The following is a 26,622-nucleotide window of genomic DNA, read 5'->3' as shown; positions in this document are numbered from 1 at the left end:
CATCTGCTTTACCATCAAATGTATGCTTTCTTAGTAATAGAACTGTATCCTTTATCCAAGCTGGGTAAAATGTTGCCACCTAAGTAAGTTCTGTTGAGCCACTAACCCAGAGGGGATCTTGGGCTCCTACTCGATCAGAGTAATAATTTGCATACAAAAACGTTAGAAAGAATATGTGCTAAATTAGTGAGAGATTATTTTGCAGGAATGAAATTAATGGAGAGGTCAATGTTCCACAATTGTATATTACTTAAAAAATTTAAAAACCACTTATATGTATTACTTTTATAATCAGAGGAAAAAAAGGTAAACACATCCAAATTGGAAAGTACAGTATAATGTTAATAATGAAGTGGCCAGGCGACCACTGGTTTTTCCTTTCCCTACTCCAACCCTCACGAAACTTGTAATGAGCATGAATTATTTTTTCAACACAAAAATTTGTTTTAAGAAATAAAAGAAATTCCCGCAAACCCAATTTCACCTCTTCAAATAAAAATAAAGGCACAGATCCTTCAACACTGCATGGGGAAAGTAGTTTATTTCTAAATGAAAACTATACATGGTTCAGGCGATTTACTTATGAACCAAATTCTATGAGGGCCTACTGTCTGGTAGACACAGTTCTCGCGGCTTTCTCGCTTATTACCTCATTTGATTAGAAAATTAAAAAAAATTTTTTTTAAATCAAAGACGGTTTCAAGAAACCCGTAAGTTTCCAAAACCGCGTTCCCCCCACAACTAAGACACCCCACGTCCTAGCACCTCCCCTCTCACGTGACCCTGTGACCCGGGGAAACCATCTTAAGCATCGCCTCATAGAGGAAACTACATCTCCCAGAATCCTCTCGCATTGCGTCGTGCTGGCACTTTTACTGGCCGGGTCTTAGAGCTGAGCCTGTAGCCAGGCGCCATCTTTGACGCTGGCAGGCTTGGATTTCTGCTGGTGCTGCTGCTGTGAGGACGGCGGGCGGCAGCGGCTAAGAAAGAAGAAAGACGTGGCAGCAAGCGGGAGTCGGGGACAGTGTCGGCGGTTCGGTAAAGTTTCTGTTCTCTGGTAACTAGACCCGTTTTTTGATTCCCGGTGGCTCGGGGCAGGGGAGGTGGGGGAGAGGGCGAGGGGAGTGGCCGCGGCCTCCCCTCGCCCCTGGGTTGCGGCCTAGCCCGGGAAGTCAGAGCGGGTCCTTCGGCCCCGCAGTAACGACCCCCCCCCCCTACCCCCCGCCCGCCGCCCTCGCCGGGGCGAGCTGGGAGCCCCGGGCTCCCGCTCTCAGTTCCAGTCACCCCACCCCCATCCCTTGCACCCCACCCCCACGGCGCCTGCTCCTTCCCAACAACCTTCCTCCCCTCCCCCACATCCGGTGTTGGCGAAACCCTAGGAGCCCGGAGCAGCCCCGGAAAGCCGGCTTGTTCCCCGTCTCCCGGAGAGAGAACTGACACTAGCTTGCTTTCTTCGCGACAACAATTTCCCTAGTTTAGCGGACCCCCACTGCCTAAATCAAACTGGGTGCCAGGAGCTGAATTTACCTACTCTCGTTCCTCTCCAGGGTCCCACTACTTGGGAGATACTCTCAAACTCCACATACTGAAAGCCACCGACCTTAATCCGGTATCCTACACCCCTTCCCTACTTTAATTAACTCCCACCCCAGCCCTCCGCATCGGAGTCAAGAACAACAGGGACACTTCCGTTCTCCTTGTAGGATTGATGAAACCGTAATGAAGAACACCCCCTAAAGTCCCATAATCGGTGCGGATTCCTATGGGGAAGGCCCATGTTGTTGACATCTTGCAGGCCTTGGTTCTGGACCTTGAGAAGGAGGCTGTGGAACTAGTGATAGCGATGCTTTTTAGGGTAAATGTATGTAGGTATTGGGGGAAGGGGAGGGATCAACCGAAAAGGAATGAAAGTGGTTTAAAGCTTAAATTTCAGTGTTTGCTGTTCATATAGAGTTCCACTCACGAGTTACTAGTACATTTACAGGCAGTAAAGCTTCTCCAGTCTAAAAATGTCTGAAAACTAAATTTGGATTAACTCTTGATACAAACAGTAAATTGAAAATGCAGCTTGTGACCTTTTAAATTTTTATTCTCAAAACACTTTTTTTAGCCATCCACATTTTTAAAAATTGTATTATTTATATTTAAAGCTGAAAGGGCTCAACTAGCATTTGCTGTTAATGACCAGTATGTGGAGTCTGCTTTATATTCCCAGAATTGACTTTTTGGGTTGTATTGTCAAATCACAGTCCTAAGGGATGAATGTTGAATGATGCACTATGTTTTTGTTTAAGTGAAATTTCCTGAAAATAATTAATTTCAGAATTAAGGGAAATTGATGTTACTACCATGACACATCATTAAAATATATATTTTTAAAGCTGAAGGCATTTCAAGGAGATGTAGTTCTTGATGAAGCAGAAAGGACATGGGCCTGGGATTTGGAAGACCTGGCTTCTAGCTGCTACTAACTCTATGACTCTGGGAAAGTGGGCCTCAAGTTCTTTTTTTCTATAACATGAAGAGATTGGACTATTTGAAATCAGATTCAGAACTCAGAAATTGGAAGGGATCATAAAACCCTCTAAGAAAAGAGTTTGGGAATGTTCTCCATTGCTGTCACTTTTCCTCCAAAAATAACCTGGCTTGAAAGTCATTGTTCCAAAGGGAATTTGATTCCCCATAGAAATTGGAGACAAGGTAATGCAATTAGAGAGGAACAGCTGTATTTCTGCTTGAGTAACAAACCCACTAACAGATTCTGGTACGAATTTTGGAGACATAAAGAGAATGAGTGTATGTACCTTAAGTGTACCAGTTTCCTCACTCTCTCCTGGCAGACGATGCAGCACTTTTAGTGGTGCTGGGATTCTGGGATGTGTTCCTATTAATTCGAATACAGATGAAGAAGATGTGGTAGAGGGAAAGATGGTGGCAGAAGGAATGGATAAAGAGGCAAAATTGCCTGCTAAAAAGAAAAGAAAGAAGGGTTTACGGATTAAGGGGAAAAGGCGAAGAAAAAAACTGATCCTTGCGAAAAAGTTTAAGGATTTGGGATCTGGGAGGCCTGTTGCAGATGCCCCTGCTTTATTAGCTTCCAGTGCCCATGAGCAGGATGAAGAAAGTCTTTTTGAGAGCAATATAGAAAAACAGATCTATCTACCTAGTACCAGAGCCAAGACCTCCATTGTATGGCACTTCTTTCATGTTGACCCCCAGTATACCTGGCGAGCTATTTGTAACCTCTGTGAAAAAAGTGTTAGCAGGGGCAAACCAGGCAGCCATCTGGGGACATCTACTCTACAACGACATCTGCAGGCAAGGCATTCACCTCACTGGACCAGGGCCAACAAATATGGAGTCACTAGTGGGGAGGAGGATTTTACTTTGGATGTGCCTTTATCTCCCTCTTCTGCTGGAAGCAATGGAAGCTTTGAATATATGTCTACTGATCCATTAGATGAAAACAGAATGGGTAAGAAACGTGATAAATCAGTATCTGATGCCCTGAGGGCAGAAAGAGGGAGATTTCTCATCAAAAGTAATATTGTCAAGCATGCCTTAATTCCTGGAACAAGAGCCAAGACGTCTGCAGTTTGGAATTTTTTTTATACCGATCCTCAGCACATCTCAAGAGCTGTGTGTAATATATGTAAAAGAAGTGTGAGCCGTGGTAGGCCAGGTTCTCACTTAGGAACTTCAACTCTTCAACGACACCTGCAGGCCACACATCCCATCCATTGGGCTGTTGCCAACAAAGACAGTGGTGCGGTTGGAAATGGATTAGATGAGGCTGACACTGAGAGAAATGATCTCTTAAGCGATCCTCTGCATGGAGAGAAGTCTACAGGCAGCCATGATTTAACAGCTGAGGACCTTAGTGACTCTGATTCAGATGAACCTCCTGTGTTAGAGGTTGAAAATAGTAGAAGATCTGAGAGTCCTATTCCTGTAGCAGAGCAAGATGCTCTGACACACGCACAGGAGAGAGAAACAACGTATTCTGAAAATTCAGTCTCAAGTCAAATAAGTCAGGCAATTATTCAAATGATTGTGGAGGATATGCATCCTTACAACTACTTCTCAACTCCAGCCTTTCAGAGGTTCATGCAGATTGTGGCCCCTGACTATAGGTTACCATCTGAAACTTACTTTTTCACAAAGGCCGTACCTCAATTATATGATTGGGTCAGAGAAAAAATTTTCTTAACTTTGGAGAATGTTCAAAGCCAAAAGATCCACCTGACTGTGGACATATGGACCCATGACCCATCCACTGACTATTTCATTGTGACTGTACACTGGGTCTCTTTGGAAACTGCACCTTCTTCCAGTAATGGCAGGATCCCCAATTTCAGAAAGTGGGCAGTACTTTGTGTAACAGGGTTGGCCAAAGACTGCTTGATAACCAACATTTTACAAGAATTAAATGACCAGATTGGTCTGTGGCTTTCTCCTAATTTCCTTATTCCTAGCTTCATTGTTTCTGATAATTCCTCTAATGTGGTACATGCAATCAAAGATGGCGGTTTTACCCATGTGCCGTGCTTCCTGCATTGTTTAAATATAGTCATTCAGGACTTTTTTTGTGAGCACAAAAGCATTGAGAATATGTTAGTAGCTGCTAGGAAAACCTGTCATCATTTTAGTCATTCAGTCAAGGCCCGTCAGATTCTGCAGGAGTTCCAAAATGATCACCAACTTCCATGGAAGAATTTGAAGCAGGATGAAACTGGCCATTGGATTTCTACCTTTTATATGTTAAAATGGCTCTTGGAGCATTGCTACTCAGTTCACCATAGTCTTGGTAGAGCTAGTGGAGTTGTGCTCACCTCCCTTCAGTGGACTCTAATGACTTACGTTTGTGATATTCTGAAACCATTTGAGGAGGCCACCCAGAAAGTGAGTGTCAAGACCACAGGATTGAATCAGGTTCTCCCCCTAATCCATCATCTGCTCCTTTCTCTGCAGAAACTCAGAGAAGATTTTCAAATAAGAGGTATTACTCAGGCACTCAATCTGGTGGACAGTTTATCTCTGAAACTTGAAACTGATACCCTACTGAGTGCCATGCTTAAATCTAAGCCCTGTATCTTGGCTGCTTTGTTAGATCCTTGCTTTAAAAACAGTTTGGAAGACTTTTTCCCTCAAGGTGCTGATTTAGAAACTTATAAGCAGATCCTTGCAGAAGAAGTTTGCAATTATATGGAATCTTCAGAGGTCTGCCATATTGCAACTTCAGATGCTTCTGGTCCCTCAGCCATCGTAGGAGCTGATTCGTTTACCTCATCTATAAGAGAAGGCACCTCCAGTTCAGGGTCTTTTGATAGCTCAGCTGTAGATAATGTTGCCATTGGAAGCAAAAGCTTCATGTTTCCTTCTGCCATAGCAGTAGTTGATGAGTACTTCAAAGAGAAGTATTCAGAGATCTCAGGAGGTGACCCTTTGATTTACTGGCAGAGGAAGGTGAGCATATGGCCAGCTTTGACCCAAGTTGCCATTCAATATCTAAGCTGCCCCATGTGTAGTTGGCAGTCTGAATGTATCTTTACTGCAAATAGCCAGTTTCACCCAAAACAGATCATGAGCCTGGACTTTGACAATATAGAACAGCTGATGTTTTTGAAAATGAACTTGAAAAATGTTAACTATGATTATTCTACATTGGTTCTGAGCTGGGATCCTGGGAATGAAGTTATTCAAAGCAATGAAAAAGAAATACTACCTTAATTTCTTTTTCCTTTTTCCATTTGAAATGGGCAACTTGTTGCTATGTTACTGTATCCTAATTGCTATAGTTGTTATATATAGTTATACTAATTATTCTTTATACACAAATCTGGGGAAACCTGAAAACACAAAATGTGCTGAAAATTCCTCAGAGGATTAATAATAATGCTGACAAAGTGAAGATTAAAAATTTCACAGTTGTAACTCAGTGTAGCTGTCTCTTGAAATTTTGTTTATACCAATTAAGAGAGAAAAGATATTTTTTAACTTAAAAAATATAGTGCAGCATTGAAAGGCTTTAGGCTATTTCTGGCTGGTAGATTGAACTTGTAATTTGGTTTTAAGTAAAAATTTCTACCATCATGGGAAGTTTGATTGCTCTGAAACCAGTGAAATTGAGGGAAAAACGCATACTAAGCTGGTATTCCTCCCCCTCTCTCCCATTTTTCTAGTTTTTTAAAAACCCTCATCCATACTTACAGCTTGGCAAAAACAAAACTCATGAAATTTAGAAATTTCTAATTGCCTCCTCATACTGGTCAGCTTTATCATTTCAACTTACTGAGTGTGATAGAGTTACCTTTATATTTAGGATTGGATCTATGTAAAAGGGAAACATTAGAAAACTATCAGGAAAAATTTACTTTTAGTCTTTGAATAGCCTTTTTTAACTTTCAGAAAATAGTGTAAAAACAATAAAACAAAGATTGTATGGGTACTTTTTACAAATTTACGGGCAAATGACATAATAAAAAGTTTACAAAAATTGAAAAAGACTGAATGGGAATTGGAGTAAAAGCCCCAGGAGCACACTTTTGACAAACACAGTGTCCATTTCCCAAAGAATGTTTCTCTGCTTTTAAATGATCTTAAATGTCTTTAAATATATATGCTGAATGATCCATAATACTGTATTCTTAACTGTGAGATTGTTTTTTGGCTTCTAATCTTAGCTAAACATAAGCACTCAATATTTTCAGGTGTTAGGAATCATTACCTCACTGGTAAAATGAGAGAAATGATTTCAGTGAACTTTAAAGTCCCTTTCCACTCTTAAAGTATGTTTCTGTGGTTGAGTGGGAGGCCAGAAAATGATGACTTTTAGTAAAAGTCTATTACAAGTTTCAGACTGAATAACTAATGTAAGATCCCAATTTTTCCTTTTTTTCATTTTAGATTTGGGGATATTCCCTGCCCAAAAATTTCCTGGAAAATTGACTAGTATTAAGTGTGAGTAAAAGGTGTCCACTTTTTTTTAAGTTTTGATTTTAGTTTTGTCTTGGATAGTATTTGGCAAGATTTAGCCTAGAAATTATGTAGTATTTATTACATGAGAATCAAAACTGCTTTGTTACGGGGCTGGTTTCAAAATTTAGAACTCATTTCTATGTATCAAAATCGTTTTTTGTTTTTGTTTTTTGGGTTTTTTGTTTTTTGTTTTTTTTAATTCTTAAATGGTAAATGTACCATTGTGAAATGAAATTTAAACTCCAAAAGTTTACCCTTTTACTAACTGGAGTAAATGAATAATTATAAAGTCTTTAGTTGTAGCCATCACTTGTAAAAGAAAAAAAAAACAAACATGAAACCAGGCTGCCTAAGCAAGCCTTTGCAGGGCCAATATTGAATGTCATGCCAGTGACACTGGTGTTGCTATAAAGGAAGAAAAAGTCTTCCATTAGATAGAAGCTTTCTGGATTGTGACAGTGCCAGTTCAGGACGGCTGTAATGCTGCTCTGCCTTCCACAGCGTGCTGCACCACTCTGTAGTTACTCGGTAACTATACGTTTCTATCTTTTTTGGTGAAACACTCCCTGAAGATGAGAAATATGATGTACATACATCCGTATTATACACATTGATTCACGTGTAAGGATTTCCCTTCATGTTTATTCTGTGGGCTGGGCACAATTTAGTGTAACATAGCGATACACATCATGATACTTTGGTGTAAGAGTAAGTTCACTATTTTCATAATGAACCCAAATCTGAAGGCTTTTGTAGTGTATTTTAAAAGGGAAAACTTACCCAAATGTTTTATTTCTACACATTTGTGTATATGTGTGTGTGTGTGTATAAGCCAGTTAGTATATGTGTATATGTATATTATATACATAAAACACTTTATATTTTTTCATACAAGTATGCTTTTATTATACAGATAATAAAGATGGGGGAAGGTTTCTGTTTTTTTCTTAATAGGTGAAGAAATCTTGAAGACCAGAAATTGGATCTTATTGAATTTTGGTGTTCTTTTTCTTTTTTCTTTTTCTTCTTTCTTTTTAAATTATATTGTTCGGCTATGGAAGATGGATTTTTTTTTTCCAATAATCCTTTGACTCTGAAGTTCATCTTTAAATGAACTCTCTTTTTTGTTGGTTTTTGTTTTTGTTTTTGAGGAGATAACTAAGCCTAGCTGTCTCCAGTCTGACAAAGGTTATTCGAATGGACTTAATCTTCCAGTAGTTGGGAGATGTTTTAAAAACACGTCCTGTGTTTGAATTGTGGCTGAGAGGTTTCCTTGGCAATGTGAGGAGGAAAATTCTTTCTGCCCCATTATTATTAATTCATGGATTGAGTGTTGGTTCGACCTACAGGCGTAATAGATTGGAACTCAGTGAAGACACAGAGGTTCCTGTTGAGAGCAACCAGCTAATGTAAGTGTGGGAATGGGTTTTTTCTCATTAAAGGAGTGAATATTTTTGTAATTTAAGGCATAATTTTCCTGGATCAGTAAGAAATTAAAAAACCATTGTCAAGATATTTTTTTCTTGTAATTACTTACAAGCTTTTGGTTTGGGGATGGAAACATTTCCTTCCCCTCCCCCCTTTTTTGATAGTACATGGACTTTATAAAAAAGGTAAAAACAATATACCGAGGTGGAATCTCCCTGTGATTCCATTTCCTCTTAGGAAAGCACTATCAGGAGTTTATCCATGACATAGTTCCATGCACATAGCTGTGCCTCATCTGTTTGTTTTTTTTTTTAAATGACAAGATAGTATTCCTTTATATGGAAGTTCTGTAGTTTAACAGATCTCTCATTGATAGACATTTGGAGTTTTGCCATTAAAAATAAAAATAGCCCACATCCAATAACAGCCCTTTGTGAGCTATTTCCCGAGAACCAGCTCTCAGATGTAAATTTGTAGAATTATTACAATTCTCTAAAGAGGTTGTACCAAAATACTGAGTAATTAATGATGTCTTTTTTGATTTGTAAAAGTTCTGGACATACCCTTTTTAGTAAAAATACTAATCTTTGGTCATGTTGCTGATCTTTTGCTATATAAGTGTTTTCCATTTTATGTGGTCAAATCTGTCAATTTTATTATGATTTTTAACTATGGCATCATGCTAGGAAAAGTTTTTTTTTTTTCCAATCTGAGCTTATATATCATGCATTTTTTTTTTTTTTGCAGTACTTGGATGGTTATATTTTTTATATTAAAAATGTAATCTAGGACTACCCTATGATCCAGCAATCACACTACTAGGTATTTATCCAAAGAACACAAGAATACTAATTCAAAGGGTTACATGCACCCCATGTTCATTGCAGCGGAAACAGCCCAAGTGTCCTTCAGTTGATGAATGGATAAAGAAGATGTGTGTGTATATATGGAGCTAGAGAGTATAATGATAAGCGAAATGAGTCCATCAGAGAAAGACAGATACCTTATAATTTCACTCATATGTGGAATTTAAGAAACAAAAGAGCAGAGAGAAAAGAGAAGCAAACCAAGAAACAGACTCTCAACTGTAGAGAACAAGCTGATGGTTACCAGAGGGAAGGTGGGTGGGATGATGGGTGAAATAGGTGATGGGGATTAAGGAGTGCACTTGTGGTGAGCACCGGGTGTTGTATGGAAGTGTAGAATTACTGTTGTACACCTGAAACTTGTATTACACTGTTAACTAACTGGGATTTAAATAAAAACCTAAAAAAAATTAATCTAGGGATTGTAGTTATATGGCATTGCCTCTCCTTCCCATAAGCATGGTCAATAAAGGTGTCAAATATTGCTTTCCTTTTTGCTGAGCACAGTTATGAATTCAGAATCTTTTTTTTTTTTTTTTTTTTTGAGACAGAGTGAGGGAGAGAGAGAGCATGAGCAGGGTGGAGGAGCAGGAGATGGAGAAGCATACTCCCCGATGAGCAGGGAGCCTGATGCGGGCGGGGCTCCATCCCCAGGACCCTGCGATCATGACCTGAGCCGAAGGGAGACGCTTAACCAACTGAGTCACCTGGGCACTCCCAGAATCTTTCTTAGTATAGTGCTTTAGTTAGTGAGCTAAAGCCTCTTTGCCATCTTTGCTTTTATTCCTTTAGAACCTTTTTATATGCAGTAGAAATGTTTTTTTTCCAAGTGGGAGACCAAATTTTTTTGTTAATTTCAAATGCTACTTTTTTCACAAATCACATTTGTGGACTTGTTTAAATTCTGTTGATCTTAAAGTCATTTGAGAATATTATTAAATGGTATATTTCACATCCATTATAGTATCAAGGAGAGTGAGGTCCTCTCTTCTAAAATTTTTCTTTATCTTAGTTATTCTAGATGATTTTATAGTCCATCAGGTTCCAATAATAAACTATTCATTTGATGTATACATTATTTGGAGAAGTAAACTGCTTTAAGCCTCTACTCCATTCTCTCTCCATTATCCAGGTCTTCAGTGCCTTGGTAGCTTCATAGTTTTCAGTTTTTAACTTAATGTAGGTTTTGTATACTTATTTGTTTTCTTCCTGTATGTTTTACAGCTTTATTGTGAATGGGATTTTGTTACCAAGCTAGCACATGGGAAATTTACTGATTTTTAAAAATACCTTATTAGGGGCGCCTGGGTGGCTCAGTCGTTAAGCGTCTGCCTTCGGCTCAGGTCATGATCCCAGGGTCCTGGGATCGAGCCCCGCATCGGGCTCCCTGCTCGGCGGGAAGCCTGCTTCTCCCTCTCCCACTCCCCCTGCTTGTGTTCCCTCACTTGCTGTCTCTCTCTGTCAAATAAATAAAATCTTTAAAAAAAAAAAATACCTTATTAAATATGTTTTAGTTGATTGCTAGATTTGCTAGTTTGCAAGCATATAATCTGTAGGTACTAAATTTTTTTTGCCTCCTCCTTTCTAGTTTTTATACCTTTCCTTACTTCATGTGCTAGACTCGGAAACAGTATTGACAGATAGTGGAGACAACAAGTGCTCCTTTTTTGTCTGGAATGAGGTCACTTCCAGTGTTTTACCATATTGCTTGTGCTGATGGTTTCTGATGATTGAGTGCATGTATGCTAAGGAGGTTCCTTGTAATTATAGTAAGTTTTTATCAGGGGTAAATGCTGCATTTTACCTTTTTTTAAAGCCATTTTATCTAAAAAAATACCATTTTAAAATCCTTTTTTTAAACCATGTTTTCCTTTTTGAAATTTTAAGATACCTGGGGCGCCTGGGTGGCTCAGTCAGTTCAGTGTCTGCTTTCGGCTCAGGTCATGATCTTGGGGTCCTGGGATGGAGCCCCATGTCAGGCTCAACTTTGAGTCTGCTTCTCCCTCTCCCTGTGCCCCTCCCCCTGCTCATACTTGCTTTCTCTGTCTCTGTCTCTCTATCAAATAACTAAATGAAATCTTAAAAAAAAAAAAGGTTTTAAGATACCAGAGTTTTTATTTTTACCCACCCTTTACTCATTACATTTGTTAATGTAATGAATTTTTTAAAAAGATGTTATTTATTTGTGAGAGAGAGCGCATAAGCAGGTGGAACGGCAGGCAGAGGAAGAAGCAGGCTCCCCACTGAGCAGGGAGCCTGATGTGGGGCTTGATCCCAAGATGCTGGGATCACGACCTGAGCCAAAGGCAGATGCTCAACCAACTGAGCCACCCAGGTGTCCCTAATGTAATGAATTTTTTTAATGTTAAACCATTCTTAGTCCTGGAATAAATGTTTTTTGATTATGTGATCTTATTTTTTTAATATACTGTGGTTCAATTTGCTTTATTTTGGATTTATCAGCTGTATCATAAATAAGATATCCAAAGCAGTTGTTTTAAAACTTTTTTAAAAAGCAGTGAAATAGTGGAAGTGAAGTTCTTTTTCTCAACTTAGAATACTTCCTTAAGTAATTTTTTTCAAGAACACGTGGAGTATATAGATGGTATACTTTTTGAGACCTTGTCTAAAACTTCTTCCAAATCCTGAGATCTTGAAATGTAGTTTGAAAGGCCAAATCTAAGGTCATAATCTCCCCTTGATTTATTTTTAAAGATTTTATTTATTTATTTGGCAGAGAGAGACATAGCGAGAGAGGGAACACAGCAGGGGGAGTGGGAAAGGGAGAAGCAGGCTTCCCACTGAGCAAGGAGCCTGATGCGGCACTCAGTCCCAGGACCCTTGGATTCATGACCTGAGCCAAAGGCAGACACTTAACCCACTGAGCCACCCAAGTGTCCCTGATGAACCCCTTTTAATTTAAAGACTCAGGTTTACTCAGTTCAGGGAAATTTTGTTGTATTATTTTATTCTTATCTCTACCAATTTCATTCCTTTCTTTTAGAATTTCCATTGTATAGAAACTAAATCTCCTGGAATTATTTCCATCTTAAATACCTTTTCTCTTGTGTTGACATCTTTCTGCATTCTAAGAGATAGATATCCTGACAATATTTTAAAATTGAATTTTTGTGTTTTTCATCAGCTTATTCTTTTACTTGTATTGAAATCTCTTTTGGGTGGCTCAGTCAATTAAGCGACCAGCTCGATTTCAGCTCAGGTCATGATTTTGGGGTCCTGGGATCCATCCCCGCATTGGGTTCACTCAGCAGGGCTTCTGCTTTTCTCTCTCTCCCTCTTCCTCTGCCCCTCCCTCTGCACATACATGCACGCTCTCTCTAAATAATTTTTTTAAAAATCTCTGGGGGAAGAGGCTAGAAATTTGAGTTTTCTTATTTTTTGAACTTTCTTTTGTTTCCTCTCTTTCTCATAGCAGATACTCATTTGTATCAAGCTGTATCCTTTTGGGGTGGAGAGGGGCACAGCAAGAGGGAGAGAGAATCTTTTTTTTTTTTTTTTAAGATTTTATTTATTTATTTGACAGAGACACAGCGAGAGAGGGAACACAAGCAGGGGGAGTGGGAGAGGGAGAAGCAGGCCTCCTGCGGAGCAGGAAGCCCGATGTGGGGCTTGATCCCAGGACCCTGAGATCATGACCCGAGCTGAAGGCAGACGCTTAACAACTGAGCCACCCAGGCGCCCCAGAGGGAGAGAATCTTAAGCAGGCTCCACACCCAGTGTGGTATCCAACATCGTGCTTGATCTCACAACTCGGAGATCCTGACCTGAGCTGAAATTAAGAGTTGGACGCTTAACTGATTGAACTACCCAGGAGCCCCTCAGGTTGTATCCTTTAAAGCTTACTGAGAACATGCCAATTTTAAAGGAATTTATCCTTTTTCCTACATTAATTCAGGGGTGGGAGGGGAGAGGACCAATTACTCATCTTGGCTTCCTACTTTTGCTATTGAAAAGTATTCATATTTTCTTGGCATCATGAATACTTTTGTTTTTCCTTTTTAAAACTTAAATTTATCAGTATGGGGGCACCTGGGTGGTTCAGTCAGTTAAGCAGCTAGCTGTCTTGAGCTCAGATTGTGATCTCGGGGTCCCGCGATCAAGCTCCGTGTCCGGCTCCCTGCTCAGCCATGAGCCTGCTTCTCCCTCTGCCCCTCCCTCACGTGCTCTGTCTCAAAATCTTTTTTTAAAAAATTTATCAGTATGCATCTTGGTTTTGAGTCTGCAAACTTGGGGTAGTAGTGATTACTGTCAATTTTTTTTTCCTTAAATCTCTGGGGAAGGGTTTTTTGGCCATTTTCTTGAATAACAGTTACATTCTTCCCCCCCACCACCCCATAGAAGGATAAAGAAGTTAAATGTTTAAAACAGATACATGAAGTTACTGTTCTGTTGAAACATTAGCAAGGCTGTGTCCATCTGCTCAGCATTCAGTCTTCATGCTCTGCCTACCTCTGAGGGAGTTTTGCAGAGCCTAATTTTTTTAAAATGCAAAACAACAACAAAAAACCCTAACATGCAATTCATGCTGTTTTGTTACTATTTCATAAGTACCATTTTGTTTGATTAGTAAGTTGGGGGTTCCTGAAACAAGCACCAGTTTCATATTTGTTCTTTGGGATATTGTTTCAAAAATGAAATTGATCCCTAAGGCTTTTTTCCCCCTCCTTTCTAAAATATTTTTCTATTATAAAACTTTTTCATTCTCCTCTGATTAATACTTTTCCTTTTTGCATATGTGTCATTGTAATTATTTGAATATTCCTTAGAAACTTGATCCTGTTTCAGGCAGGTTTTCTGTTTTTTTGAGGCAGTTTTTTTAATTACCTTTTGGTGTACCCTCCATTACAGAATGCATTCCTTGTGTTTGGGGTCAGGGGAATCCTACTAGTGGATCAGTGAGGTGCTATTAAAGGACTAGCCCTTGTCCCATTCTGTAGTGGATCAGTGATGGACAAGCCATTAAGGCAGACTTAAATTTTTTATTATATATTGTTGCCTTGTATTAGAAAATTGAATGTTATTATCAGCATAAAACAATAAATAGACCTATAATCCTACCAACCACTCTAGTAGTAACCGTTGCTAACATTTTGGTCTTGTTCTTCCAAACCCTGTTGCTTCATCTTCACCAGCATTTAATGGTGTCAGTGTTCTGGATTTTGGCCATTCTAAAAGGAATTTGCAATTCCCTAATGATATACGATGTTGAGTATCTTTTCATATGTTTATTTACCATCTGTGTGTCTTATTTGATGAAGTGTGTGTTTAGATCTTTTGCCCATTCCTTAATTAGTTTTCTTGTTGAGTTTTAAGTGTTCTTTGTATATTTTGGATACCAGTCCTTTATGAGTTATGTATTTTGCAAAGATTTTCTCCCAGTCTGGGACTTGTCTTTTCATTCTCTTAATAATGCTTCCACAGAAACCTCACCAGAAACTCCTCTAATGTTCGGATTTTCTAGTAGCAGTTTCTTCCAGGCTTTTTCTGTCAAGTGCCTCAAAACTCTTCTAGCCTCTACTGGTGACCTGATTCCAAAGCTTCTTCCACATTTTTAGATATTTTTTCAGCCATACCCATTTCCTGGTACCAGAATCTATAATATCCTGCATATTATCACATTGCTTGGATGTACCGTAATTTTTTAAAACAGACCCCAGTTTCTGAACATTTAGGTGTCTGGATGTGTTTTCATTATTAGAAGCCAAGTGGTAGTGAACTTTCTTGTGTATTATTACCTTGCATATTGGTTGAATATTTACCTCAGGATAAATTCTAGAAATTAAATTGTGAGTCAGAGGGTATTGCACATTTTAAAGGTTTTAGTATATGTTCAGTGGCAGACTCTTAATTCCTAACCTAGGTTGCTGACTTCAAGGCTGGTTCTTATTGTGGCCTGCTTTGCTTGGATTAGGGTTATTAGTGGGAGATCTGATTGAATTGAATTTAATTGATTTCACGTTGTCAATCAGTGTTTCTGAAACCTGGTCTTCTGATGTACGAGTTTGCAGAAACCCTTTCCAAATTCTGGCATGTGCTCTTGTCATGTGTTGTTACTTCTGTAGAAGCTTTCTAGAACACTTCAGTGTGGGGGCCTGAGTGTGGCAAGGGCTGACGGTGGGGGCTGTTGGTGGTTTTTTGTAAGCACTGTTTTATGGGAAGAATCCCAAGGACGACTTCTGCTCCTTGGCTGTCTTCATTACATAAGCTATTACATAAGCTAGTTCTACAGGTGTATCCAGGGGTAATTGTTTCAATTATTCTAGTGAGACAGTTTTTCCCACCTACTTATAATTACATACTTTTGAAATAAAAATGCTTGTGAAAATATTGGAACTTTTGTCAGATGAAAAAAATCTAGTTTGTTGGCAATGTAGATTTAGCAAATACCCTGTGTAAAATAACGTAAGTCCCATTCATGACCTAAAATGTAGATCATTTATGGAGTTAGTGCTTATTTAATCTTATGTTGAAGCCATGTAACAAGCTCCATAGAGAATATGAAAGAAGGGCATGGCTGCCCTTAACAAAAGTTTTACATTATAAATGAGAATGTATAATGTTCACATAAGAATAAAATATTAATCAGGGTTCACAAAGCTCTGAATAGGAAGTACATAATATAATTAAAATTTGGTTTTAACAATGTGCTCTCTGAGGTGATTTGGAAGAGGAAGTTGAAAGAATTTATCTGAAATACTTTAATTCATGTCTCCTCATTTTAGGATTGCATTTTAAAGACGATTTCTCTGATTGAGTTGTCTTTTGGAAGATTAAACCCATTTCAAGAGGACTTGGAGCTGGTCCTCGCCTTGAGGAAGCAGTGGCTTGTTTTCAAGAAGCCACTTCCAATCTAAGGATCTACCCAGCATGCCTAATCAAGGAGAAGACTGCTATTTTTTTTTCTATTCTACATGTACCAAAGTAAGAATTGGCATCTTTAAAATCAGTTCTTTCTGTAATTTCTCTAATGAGATTTGATAAGATTTTCCCAGTATACTAAGTTTTTATGTTTTGTTTTGCTCAACCATTTATTATCTGCTACCATTTTCTTAGTAGAGAATAGTACTCCTAGGAGAATTCATTGTTCATCCTTTTTTCCTTTTCATGTATGTTCTTCACATTCTACAAAAGTGAAAAAGTCCACAGCATATAGTCATCATTCACTTCTCTTATTGATAATAATTATCTGTTAATGATTAATAATTACCTATCAATAATTACCCCTGTTCAGGGTGCCTTTGATTCAAATTAGGAGCACTTTGGCCTGGCTTGTAAAGTTTGTTTTTATTTACTTTGTATTAAATGAATGGGTGGGTTGTATCGTACTTCTAGAAACTGTTGTGGGTTGAATTTGATTGTTTCTTCACATTTCCTGCTGAGTAATAAAGCCATTCTTCTAAATATGCTTTTGTAGCATTTTTGCTTTTTCTGTGTCAGAACTTCCTGTTTTTCTGCTTGATTCTTCTGCAGCTCCATTGGGAGATCTATCCACTTTTCCGTTCCTTTGTGACTAATTCTATAAATGTATATGTTGTTAGAAAAACTTCTGAAATCATCTCAGTGCCATGTTTAAAATGATCGGTTTTGAGCAAAGCTCTGAGCATATATAGCATTTTGTTTCAGATATTGCCATTGTAGAGGTATATAATGAAGCATGGAATTATACCTAAATCCTAATCTATTTGTGATTTTCCATCAAAAGCTAGTTACAAAAGTCAAGATGTATGAAATGGTTTTGAAGAACTATAAAATACACTTTTAAAGAGTACCACTTTAAATACTCCCACTTACTTTTTTCAGCCCCATTTCCGCTTATGTCATTTATCTTGTGAAATCAAATGAAGGATACGGTCAAGAAATAGGTCATAGGAAATTATAAATTTGTTGACCTCAGGTTGTTCTTGTCTTCCACCTCAGTTTTCTACCTTGCCTGTCCTTATTCCTTTGTGTTTGTCTGGATGCCAGGAAGCTGTTAACAGTGCACACTTTACCTAGGATCTGTTTTGGTACCACAGTTCTTTTCTGTATTCTTTTCATTTACAGGGTGACAGCTGTCCCTTCCGTCACTGTGAAGCTGCACTAGGAAATGAAACTGTTTGCACATTATGGCAAGAGGGGCGCTGTTTTCGACAGGTGTGCAGGTTTCGGCACATGGAGATTGATGTAAGTTTTTAGTTTGTGTTATAATAAGCAGTCTGGTGTTGTGATGGGCCAATAAAAAATATAGGGAGAAAGGGGCGCCTGGGTGGCTCAGTCGGTTAAGTATCCGACTCTTGATTTAGGCTCAGGTCATGTTCTCAGGGTCATGAGCTCAATCCCCATGTCGGGCTCTGCGCTGGGCATGGAGCCTGCTTAAGAAATGATACCTTATATATAATGTGCAGGTTACATTTTTTAATGATGTAGTGAAATTTTTGTTGTAATGCTCAATATCTTGATATTTTGGAGTATGAGTTGGTTTCATTTTCTGGGAGCCAGTTTGGTAATATATCTAAAGTGTAAAAATGATATGTGTATCATTGGGGAGTATTTATATTTCTATATTTATTTTAAACAGTCTCAGACTTAGAGAAAACATGCAGGTACATTATAAAACATTTTTCTAAGCCACTTGGGAGTAAACTACGTTCCTTGTCACTCCCAAATACATTCATGAATATTTCCTACAAAAAAGGACGTTCTCGGGGTGCCTGGGTGACTCAGTCGTTAAGTGTCTGCCTTCGGCTCAGGTCATGATCCCAGGGTCCTGGGATCGAGCCCCACATCAGGCTCCCTGCTTGGTGGCGGGAAGCCTGCTTCTCCCTCTCCCACTCCCCCTGCTGTGTTTCCTCTCTCGCTGTGCCTGTCTCTGTCAAATAAATAAAATCTTAAAAAAAAAAAAGGTATTCTCCTAGATAACTGTAATACAACCATCAAAATTAGGAAGTTAACGCTGATAGATTACCTTCGTGTAATCCTCAGATCCCATTCATTACTAGTTATGTCCTTTATTGCAAAAGGAACGAGTCCAGAATGGACTGTCGAATATAGTTGTCATTGCTCTCTCATTCTCCTTCAATCTAAAACAGTTACTCAGTCTTTCTTTACTTTTCATTTGCCTTGACACTTTTGGTAGTTATTGGACAGTTGTAGGATGTCCTTCAATTTGGGTTTGTCTGGTGTTTCCTCATTACTAAGTTCAAGTTATGTACCTCTGGCAGGAATATCATAATTCTTCTCAGTGCACACCATTAGGTGGCACAGTTATACAATTTTAATTATCCCATTACTGGTGGTGTTAACTTTGATCACTTCGTTGAGGTGGTTTGTACCAAATTACTTCACTATACAGGTTTTCTTTTGTAACTAATACGCATTTTGTGGAGAGGTACTTTGATACCGTGTCATTTCCCCATTTCTCACCAAATTTTCAGTTTTTTTCCACTTATTTATGTTTGCGAACTCATGGTTTCCTTTTTTATTCAGAGTGTGGTACTCCATTACTATCATTTTTAATCCTCAGATTGACCCACATTTGCCCAGTAAGAGCTGTTCAGGCTGATTTTTGTGTCCTTTTGATGTTTTCATCATTCTTTGAACACCTTTTTGCGTTCTGGCCTGACAAGATTTTTCAGGTTCATCCTATATTTTTCCTCCTCCAGTCCTGGAATCAGTCATTTCTCTAAGGAGCCCTGGATCCTTTTAGTGAAGAATGATATGTATAGAAATAAGATTTCAGCAGCTCCTGGAGTCTCACTGCTTCCAGGCCTACAGTGGACAGAACAAGAGTGTATAAATGGATTTACATACAAACAGTTACATCATCATTTATTCTCTATGTCTGTGTATTGAAAATCATGAGTTCACATAGATGCTTTCAGTTCACTGGCACTGTAGGGTTTAGGCTTCTCCTTTTATCTACTTGTAACTCTCTTCTCCAAAAGTGAGAAACTTGTCCTTAGTATCACTGATTCTATCAGTCCTCTTGTTGTGTAAGCCAATGTTGTATTCCCAGCCTCTTCCTTTCCCTCAGGCTCCGACATCACACATGAGGCTGCTCTTCTACAGGGACGTCTTTCTTATCTTGTTTTGGTTCCAGCAACCCTGTACCAGGCTTTTGTCCTTGCTCCACCATGAGGACTTCGTCCTCACCATGCTTGGACCCCAGCATCCTACTCTGGACCCCTCTCCCCATGAATGCCCTTTTTTCACCTTTGGACTCTGCTCCTGTGTGCGACAGCCCTTCCATGTGAGATGCTTACTTTTCTCACCCTGCTCTCACCCTGGAATGTGTTCCAGCTCTTTCTCACCCGGGAATATATTCCACCTCTGTACCAGGCCCCCACTTGGGAAGACCCTGCCTTCCTTACCCCACTTAGTCATTGTTGCCCATTCTAGGCTGACCCTCCATAAATATACGCTCCTCATCCTACATTGGGATCTCTTCCCAAAAGCTTTCCTCACCCTGCTCAGGCTCCAACACTGTGCCAGGCCAAGCTCCTACACAGATGTCCTCCCAACCCCTCATGATTTCTGACACCTAAGCCAGTTCCACCTTGTCACATGGTGCCTTCCTCATTCAGTCAGGCTCCAACACCCTGGTCTGGGCCATGTGCCCTTCCCTCTCCCAGCAGGAATGCCTACCTCTCATTTCTCAGCCTCACCTAATACCCTTGGACCAATTGCTTGAGGGAGGTGGGGAAGGAAGGAAGGGACTGACTGCAGTTTGTATGCCTGGGCTCATAGAGCTACTCCAGGTGGGCTGCAGATTAATGGCCTTTTAACTGCATTCTGTGCTGCCTATCTTCCAAAGAGCAGGGAATTCACTGAATAAATTCAGAGGAATTCTCTGCAGCTTTTGAAAATTCAAATTGTTATATTGTTGGCAGAGTATAATTTGGCACAACTCCCTAGAAGGTATGTCAGGGTCTCTAAGAACATCTACATTGAGAGATTCCCTAGAATCTCCTGAGACTCAGCATATAGCTATATTCATGGCTAAGATTTATTACAGTGAGGGGCCCCTGAGTGGCACAGTCAGTTGAGCATCTGACTCTTGGTTTTGGCTCAGATTGTGATCTCAGGGTCGTAAGATCGAGCCCCATGTCTGGCTTCGAGCTCAGCAGGGAGTCTGCTTGAGATTCTCTGTCTCTCTCCCGCTGGTGCTCACTCTCCCTCTCTCTAAAATAAATAAATAAATATTTAAAAAATTTTATTACAGTGATGGGGAGATAACACTGTCTGATCATAAGAGGAAAAAAGACCTAGAGTCTGGAGGAATCCATGTGTGGATTGCTTTTATGATCTCCCTCCCACGAGGGTTCACAAAGAATACACACTTCCCCAGCAATGAAAATGCAGCACTGTATGTGGGATGTCTCGGCCTAAGGAAGCCCAGTAGAGACTCAAACATCCACGGGTTTTAATAGGGCTGGTCACATAAGCACCCTCTACCTATCATATACCAAACTCTAGACTCCCAGAAGGATGGCCGGTGTTCAGCACAAGACATATTATTTGCACAGTCTAGGCACTGTAATCAGTTAACAGACTAGGAACATTCCAAGGGCCAACTTTGCAAGCTGGGTATCTAAGGTAGCAGTCTTAGGGCTGCTCAGTTAACTCTTTTTTTTGCACAGTCTTACTTGGCTACATTTTTCAAAAATACTATATGCTTTTCCTACCTTTGTCTCATCTTTGCTTTTACGTGCAAAAGCAGATATATACAGAATTACTCATTGTAGCATAATTTATAATAATAAAATATGTGAAATAACCTTCATTTAAAACAGATTTGCTACATTCATACAGCGAAGTGCTGGGTAGCTGTTAAAAATTTTTTAAAGGGCAACTTTATTGGTATGGAAAGATGAGGCTATATTGTCAGTGAAGAAGGGAGGGGCAGAAGAAGGTGCGTAATATGCTCTCATTTGTGTAAAAAAAGGAGAAGAATTTGTTTTTCATTTGCATGTGTATTTTTTTTACTCTGGGAGCATAAAGGAGAAACTTGACAACAGTGGCTGAGGGAGTGGGGACAGGAATGGAAAGGAGCCTTTTTACTGTAACTCCTTCTGTTTACAGTTGATTTTCATTATTCATGAGTTCCATGTTTGCAAATTTGCCTACTCGCTAAAATTTATTCGTAACCCCCAAATCAGTACTTGCAGTGCTTTCATGGGCCATCTGCAGACATGTGCAGAGCACTGAGAAATTTGAGTCGCCTGACTTACACACCCCCGGCTGAGATCAGACAAGGTGACACCCTGCTGCCTTGTTTCAGTTCTCATACTATAAGCAGGTGTCCTTTTTGTGGTCTGTTTAATGCCATCTTTTTTGCATTTTGTCCTTTTCTGTCTTTTTTGTGGCTGATTAAAATGGCCCCCGAGTGAGATGCTGAAGTGCCATGTAATGTCCCTAAATGCAAGAAAGCTCTTACGTGCCTTATGTAGAAAATACATGTATTAGATAAGCTTCATTCAGTTGTGAATTACAGTGCTCTTGGCCTTAGAGTTCAGTATTAAGGAATATATATTAAATGAGGTGTCTTTAAACACAAACATATATATAACCAGTTTATGTACTGATTGATGAAAATGTGACAGAAACTTGCAGGAACCTGACTCTAACTCTGTATTTCCCTTAGGAGCAGAGTGGTTCAGTATTGGATAATTTAGTATTCATGGTGACCTCATAAACATAACTACTTCAGATAGAATCAGCTATATATCTTTGGACCATGTGCTGTATTCAACCTTTTGAACATTTAAAGAAATGATTCTATAGGAGAGTGTTATTATGGAGGCTGTGTTGCCAAGTGAAAAATATGCAATTATTTGGAATACCTTTCTTTTAAGTGTAGATGTAGGCATTTAAAATTTTTTTTGTTTCTTTATTTTTTTTTTTTTTAAATAGTAAGCTCTATGCCCAGCGTGGGGCTTGAACTCATGACCCCGAGATCGAGTCGCATGCTCTGCCAATTGAGCCAGCCAGGCACACCTATAATTTTTTTTTTTTACGTCCAAGAATTCTATACTAAAGTGATTCTCTTTGGGTAATAGCATGGCAGGCATTTATTACCATTTTCCAAGTGGTTTTCATTATTTGTGCATTACTTTTCATTTAGAAACAAAATCCAGTAAGTGGATTTTTAAAAGGGAAATTTTATTGATATGGAAAGATTAGGAGATTTTGTCAGTGAAATATGACACTGACAATAAATGTCATGTGACTCCTGTATGTAGAGGATACTATTACAGAAGTCATTCGTAATTTGAAAACTGCTTCCAGGAAAGAAATAAAAACTTAAGCAAAGACAGACCCAGAAGCAAGAAAGATTGGCATTAGGTTCTGCCTTGAGGAAGGAGTAATTGAATAATTGTTGTAATTTTTATCTAAAAAAACAGTGGTAGCTATTATTAACATTTAACCTTTTGGGTGTGCCAGGAGACCAGTTCTTTGAAAGATAAAGGAATTTGCTGTACTTTTTAAAAATAGGTGATCATTACATGTGGCAATAAACTCAGGACATAAATTTTGTGAATACCTTTTTTTTTTTACCAAACCTCCTTTCAGAGATGTTGAGCTAATTTACATTTCCATTATCAGTACATGATACTGTTTGGTTCTTCCACATCCCTACTGACACGGTGTACTATCAAGTGTTCAGTCTCTCAATATAATAGATTTTCATCTTTGCCCTTTTGGATACATTTGAGGATTTTTTTGTGATTTTTTTTGTAATGCTGCTATGCTTTCCTAGAATTTTAAACCTCAGCTTGCTTATGGTGAGAGATCCAGCATAATCCAACAGATCCAAATCTGTCTTCGCCCTTTGTCCCTTGATTGTCACTATCCACTGCCTCCAAGCTAGTCACTATCCTGACTATTCTACCATAGAGAAATTTTGCCTGCTTTGATCTCCCCATCAGTGGAATCACACAGTGTGCACTCTTTTGGCTTCTTCCTTCTGCACTGTCCTGTTAAGCACAGGGATGGTTTATTCCTTCTCAGTACTGAATAACATGCTATTGTATGAATAAACTACAATGTATTTATCCATTCTAGTATTGATGTACATTTGGGTTTACATTTTGGAGGTATTATAAATAGTATTGTTTTCAACCATTCTTTATAAACATCTAATGTATAGAACTAATGTATGTATTTCTGCTGGACATATGCCCTGTGATCCAGCAGTTTATTCTAAGTGTGAGGGTATCTTTTTCCTCATTTCCCTTCATAAGAGTGAGGTAGCTTGGGAAGGAAAAGTACCATCCTTAGTGTGTTATTTGTGCCTTACTTTGAGAAGTCACAAAAGGGAAAATTTTCCTCAAAGCTGTGAGCTCTCAGTTTTAAATAAACTACAGTTTATTAATAGAGTCCTTTCTATGTGCTAAGTGTTTCATATACATTATTTCATTTAATCCTCACAAGAAACCAAGTAGATAGCTCCTGTTACTGCCATTTTATGGCTGAAGAAACTAAGGTTGAGAGGCATTAAATTATTTGTCCAACCTCACATGGCCATAACGTAATGTTATCTTTGGTTCTAAAATCTTAACTAATACATTGTCCTGCTTTTCTAAATTAAATATAGGCATTTAGGGGTTCCAACACAGTACATGAGCTACTCCATACTCCCTTCATCTCTCCCTCAAGCATGGAGTGTCACTTTCAGCAACCCCTCTTCCTCCTGCTCACAATCAGTTCACATGCCTCCGAGTTTTGAAGCCTGAATGAACTTCATTCAGAAAACAAATTATCGGGGGCGCCTGGGTGGCTCAGTCGCTTAAGCGTCTGCCTTCAACTCAGGTCATGATCCCAAGGTCCTGGGATCCAGCCCCACATCGGGCTCCCTGCTCGGCGGGAAGCCTGCTTCTTGCTCTCCCACTCCCCCTGCTTGTGTTCCCTCTCTCGCTGTCTCTCTCTCTCTGTCAAATAAATAAATTAATTAAAAAAAAAGAAAAGAAACAAATGACCAAATTAATACAGGTCACACCTCATTTTTTATTTGAAAACAATGTGTTTTTTCTTCCTATAGAAAAAACGTAGTGAGATTCCTTGTTACTGGGAAAATCAGCCAATGGGATGTCAGAAACTAAACTGCGCTTTCCATCACAATAGAGGACGTTATGTTGATGGCCTTTTCCTACCTCCAAGCAAAAGTGAGTTGTGTTTTTAATTTTAAAAGAGTAGTTAAAATTTAAGAACACCTATGTACACTGTACAGAGTACTTTACATACATTGCCATTTAGTCTTGGGAGAGAGTAGTTTTATTTCCACTTCACAGATGAGGGAACTGAACTTCTAATTTTAAAGGTTAAATGACTTGTACATAGTCATAGTCATAAACAAGTTAAATATCATAGTCAGGATTAAAACTTTGTTACCAAAAGCCATATTGCCTCCCAAATGTTTCTTGGCATGACAGTTTTGATTACTATAGCTTCATTTCCCATTTTATCAGACCCAGTGAGTTTTCCAAAAGAAACTGGATTCTCCAGGCCAGGGTTTGGCAAATCTGGTCCTCCACCTATTTTATAAAATAAAGTTTTATTGGAAAGAAGCCCTGCCCATTCATTTGCATATTTTTTATGGCCAGATTTTGTGCTCCTTCTGCAGAGTTGAGACACAGAGGTCTACAAAGCCTAAAGTACTTAATGTCTAGTGCTTCACAGAAAAAGTTTACCAACCCGACTCTAGGCTATAATCTAAAATAAAATTTACACTCCCCCAAAAGCTAGTTTTTATTTCCAAAATCTCCTTCAACATTTCCTACTGGAATGATCGGCCATTTAAAAGCCACATCTTATGTGATTAAAATTTGATGCTACATATTCTCTCCTCTATTTAAGAGGAAAAATTGGGCTTGCTCCTCTCTGGTTTAGTTCAGAAGTGTTATCTACTATGTCTTTTAACAGCTACTTTTTTGCTGAGCAAAAAGCCTCAAATTTCAATATTAAAATTAAATGTCTAGAATTTGCAAACAATTTTATGCATCTAGCCTCCAGATTATTCTGTCTTTTGAACACCTACTTTGAACATGTTTGTGTACAGTGAAGAGTTATTAGCTAAAAGCCATTTTTACCCTCTCTGGGAGTTTAGAACCTAATTGTGAAAATGGAGAAATCAGGTAAAAAGAAATAAATTGTCATAAGGAAAAGCACCAAACTTAGCATATGTGATTGAAGATTTTTGATGAATTGGAACTTTATCTTCTATTTTTAATTTATGACTGATGTTGTATGTCTAGCTGTGTTGCCCACTGTGCCTGAGTCACCAGAAGAGGAAGTGAAGGCTAACCAGCTCACAGTTCAACAGAACAAATTGTCTGTCCAGTCTAATCCCTCCCCTCAGCTGCGAAGTGTTATGAAAGTAGAAAGTTCAGAAAATGTTCCTAGCCCCACCCATCCACCAGTTGTAATCAATGCTGCAGATGATGATGAAGATGATGATGGTAAGTTTTAGCTCTTGCTTTAAGGCAAATAAATGGTCAGGGTCACTCAGTGAATTTGAATCAGGATTAAAACTTGAGGCCTGCTGTTAATTGTAAATTTGCCTCATATGTCGATACATAGATCAGTTTTCTGAGGAAGGTGATGAAACCAAAACACCCATCCTGCAACCGCCTCCCGAAGTTCATAATGGATTACGGACAGCCTCTGCCCGGAAACCTGGGGTCAATTTGAAGCAAGGTAAGAAGAGGCTACATTGATGCTGCTTCCTGCTCATAAATCTGAAAGCACTGTTGAATGTGCCCAAACTATTTTAAATACATTTGAAATTTAGATCACGATCACCCTGTCTGTCCCCTGTCCCCTGACGCCACTGTACACACACCCATATTGACACATGTTCTCTTACTCATTCAGAAAACATTCGAGTGCTTACGCACAAATAAAATGCAAAGGGCATGAGGTGTTAGTTCCTCATGTGATTTCTATTTGGATTTCTCAGGTGAATGTTTGAATTTTGGAATAAAAACTCTTGAGGAAATTAAGTCAAAGAAAATGAAGGAAAAATCCAAGAAGCAAGGTGGTAAGTCATCCGTTTTGACATGGATGGTTGAATTTTGCTGGAGAAGAGTAACAAGGACACTTATTAAGGACACTGGCAGCAGCCAAAATGAGCACATAGAAAATGAGCACATAGATTTTGACTTCTGTGGCTTGTTTGAAGTAAAACACAGACTTATTTAAATCAGGGCTGCTTTTTTAGTACTTGAAAGAACTGCTTTATCTTCAGAAATACAGCTCCAAAGAACAACATATAAAAATCATACTGAGGGGCGCCTGGGTAGCTCAGTTGTTAAGCGTCTGCCTTCGGCTCAGGTCCTGGGATTGAGCCCCA

The 26,622-nt window shown here is 39.0% G+C and overlaps 2 protein-coding genes across 10 annotated transcripts in view; both read left to right on the top strand.

Moving 5' to 3' along the window:
• Positions 1 to 916: 916 nt before the first annotated feature.
• Positions 917 to 26,622, top strand: part of ZC3H11A (zinc finger CCCH-type containing 11A) — a 42,317-nt gene continuing 16,611 nt past the window's right edge. For 3 of the 9 annotated variants that reach the window (XM_021686541.2, XM_021686538.2, XM_021686539.2), the window contains exons 1-8: positions 917 to 1,057; positions 6,907 to 8,387; positions 16,016 to 16,214; positions 17,337 to 17,456; positions 24,313 to 24,436; positions 25,526 to 25,729; positions 25,851 to 25,967; positions 26,230 to 26,310. In XM_021686541.2, coding sequence (XP_021542216.1) covers positions 16,161 to 16,214; positions 17,337 to 17,456; positions 24,313 to 24,436; positions 25,526 to 25,729; positions 25,851 to 25,967; positions 26,230 to 26,310 — 700 coding nt within the window. In that variant the 5' untranslated portion in view covers positions 917 to 1,057; positions 6,907 to 8,387; positions 16,016 to 16,160. Of the gene's footprint in view, positions 1,058 to 1,332; positions 1,610 to 6,906; positions 8,388 to 16,015; positions 16,215 to 17,336; positions 17,457 to 24,312; positions 24,437 to 25,525; positions 25,730 to 25,850; positions 25,968 to 26,229; positions 26,311 to 26,622 lie in introns of those variants that run through there. The other 6 variants (XM_021686543.2, XM_021686540.2, XM_044915911.1 and 3 more) reach the window with 5 other exon arrangements.
• On the top strand, positions 1,584 to 6,340 carry ZBED6 (zinc finger BED-type containing 6). Its single transcript, XM_021686533.2, has one exon. It carries the CDS (start codon positions 2,791 to 2,793, stop codon positions 5,728 to 5,730), a length of 2,940 nt encoding a protein of 979 aa, XP_021542208.1. The 5' UTR covers positions 1,584 to 2,790; the 3' UTR covers positions 5,731 to 6,340.

Source organism: Neomonachus schauinslandi, chromosome 6, assembly GCF_002201575.2.
Source record: "Neomonachus schauinslandi chromosome 6, ASM220157v2, whole genome shotgun sequence".
Taxonomy (NCBI): Eukaryota; Metazoa; Chordata; class Mammalia; order Carnivora; family Phocidae; genus Neomonachus; species Neomonachus schauinslandi.
This window is presented reverse-complemented; position numbering and strand designations above follow the sequence as displayed.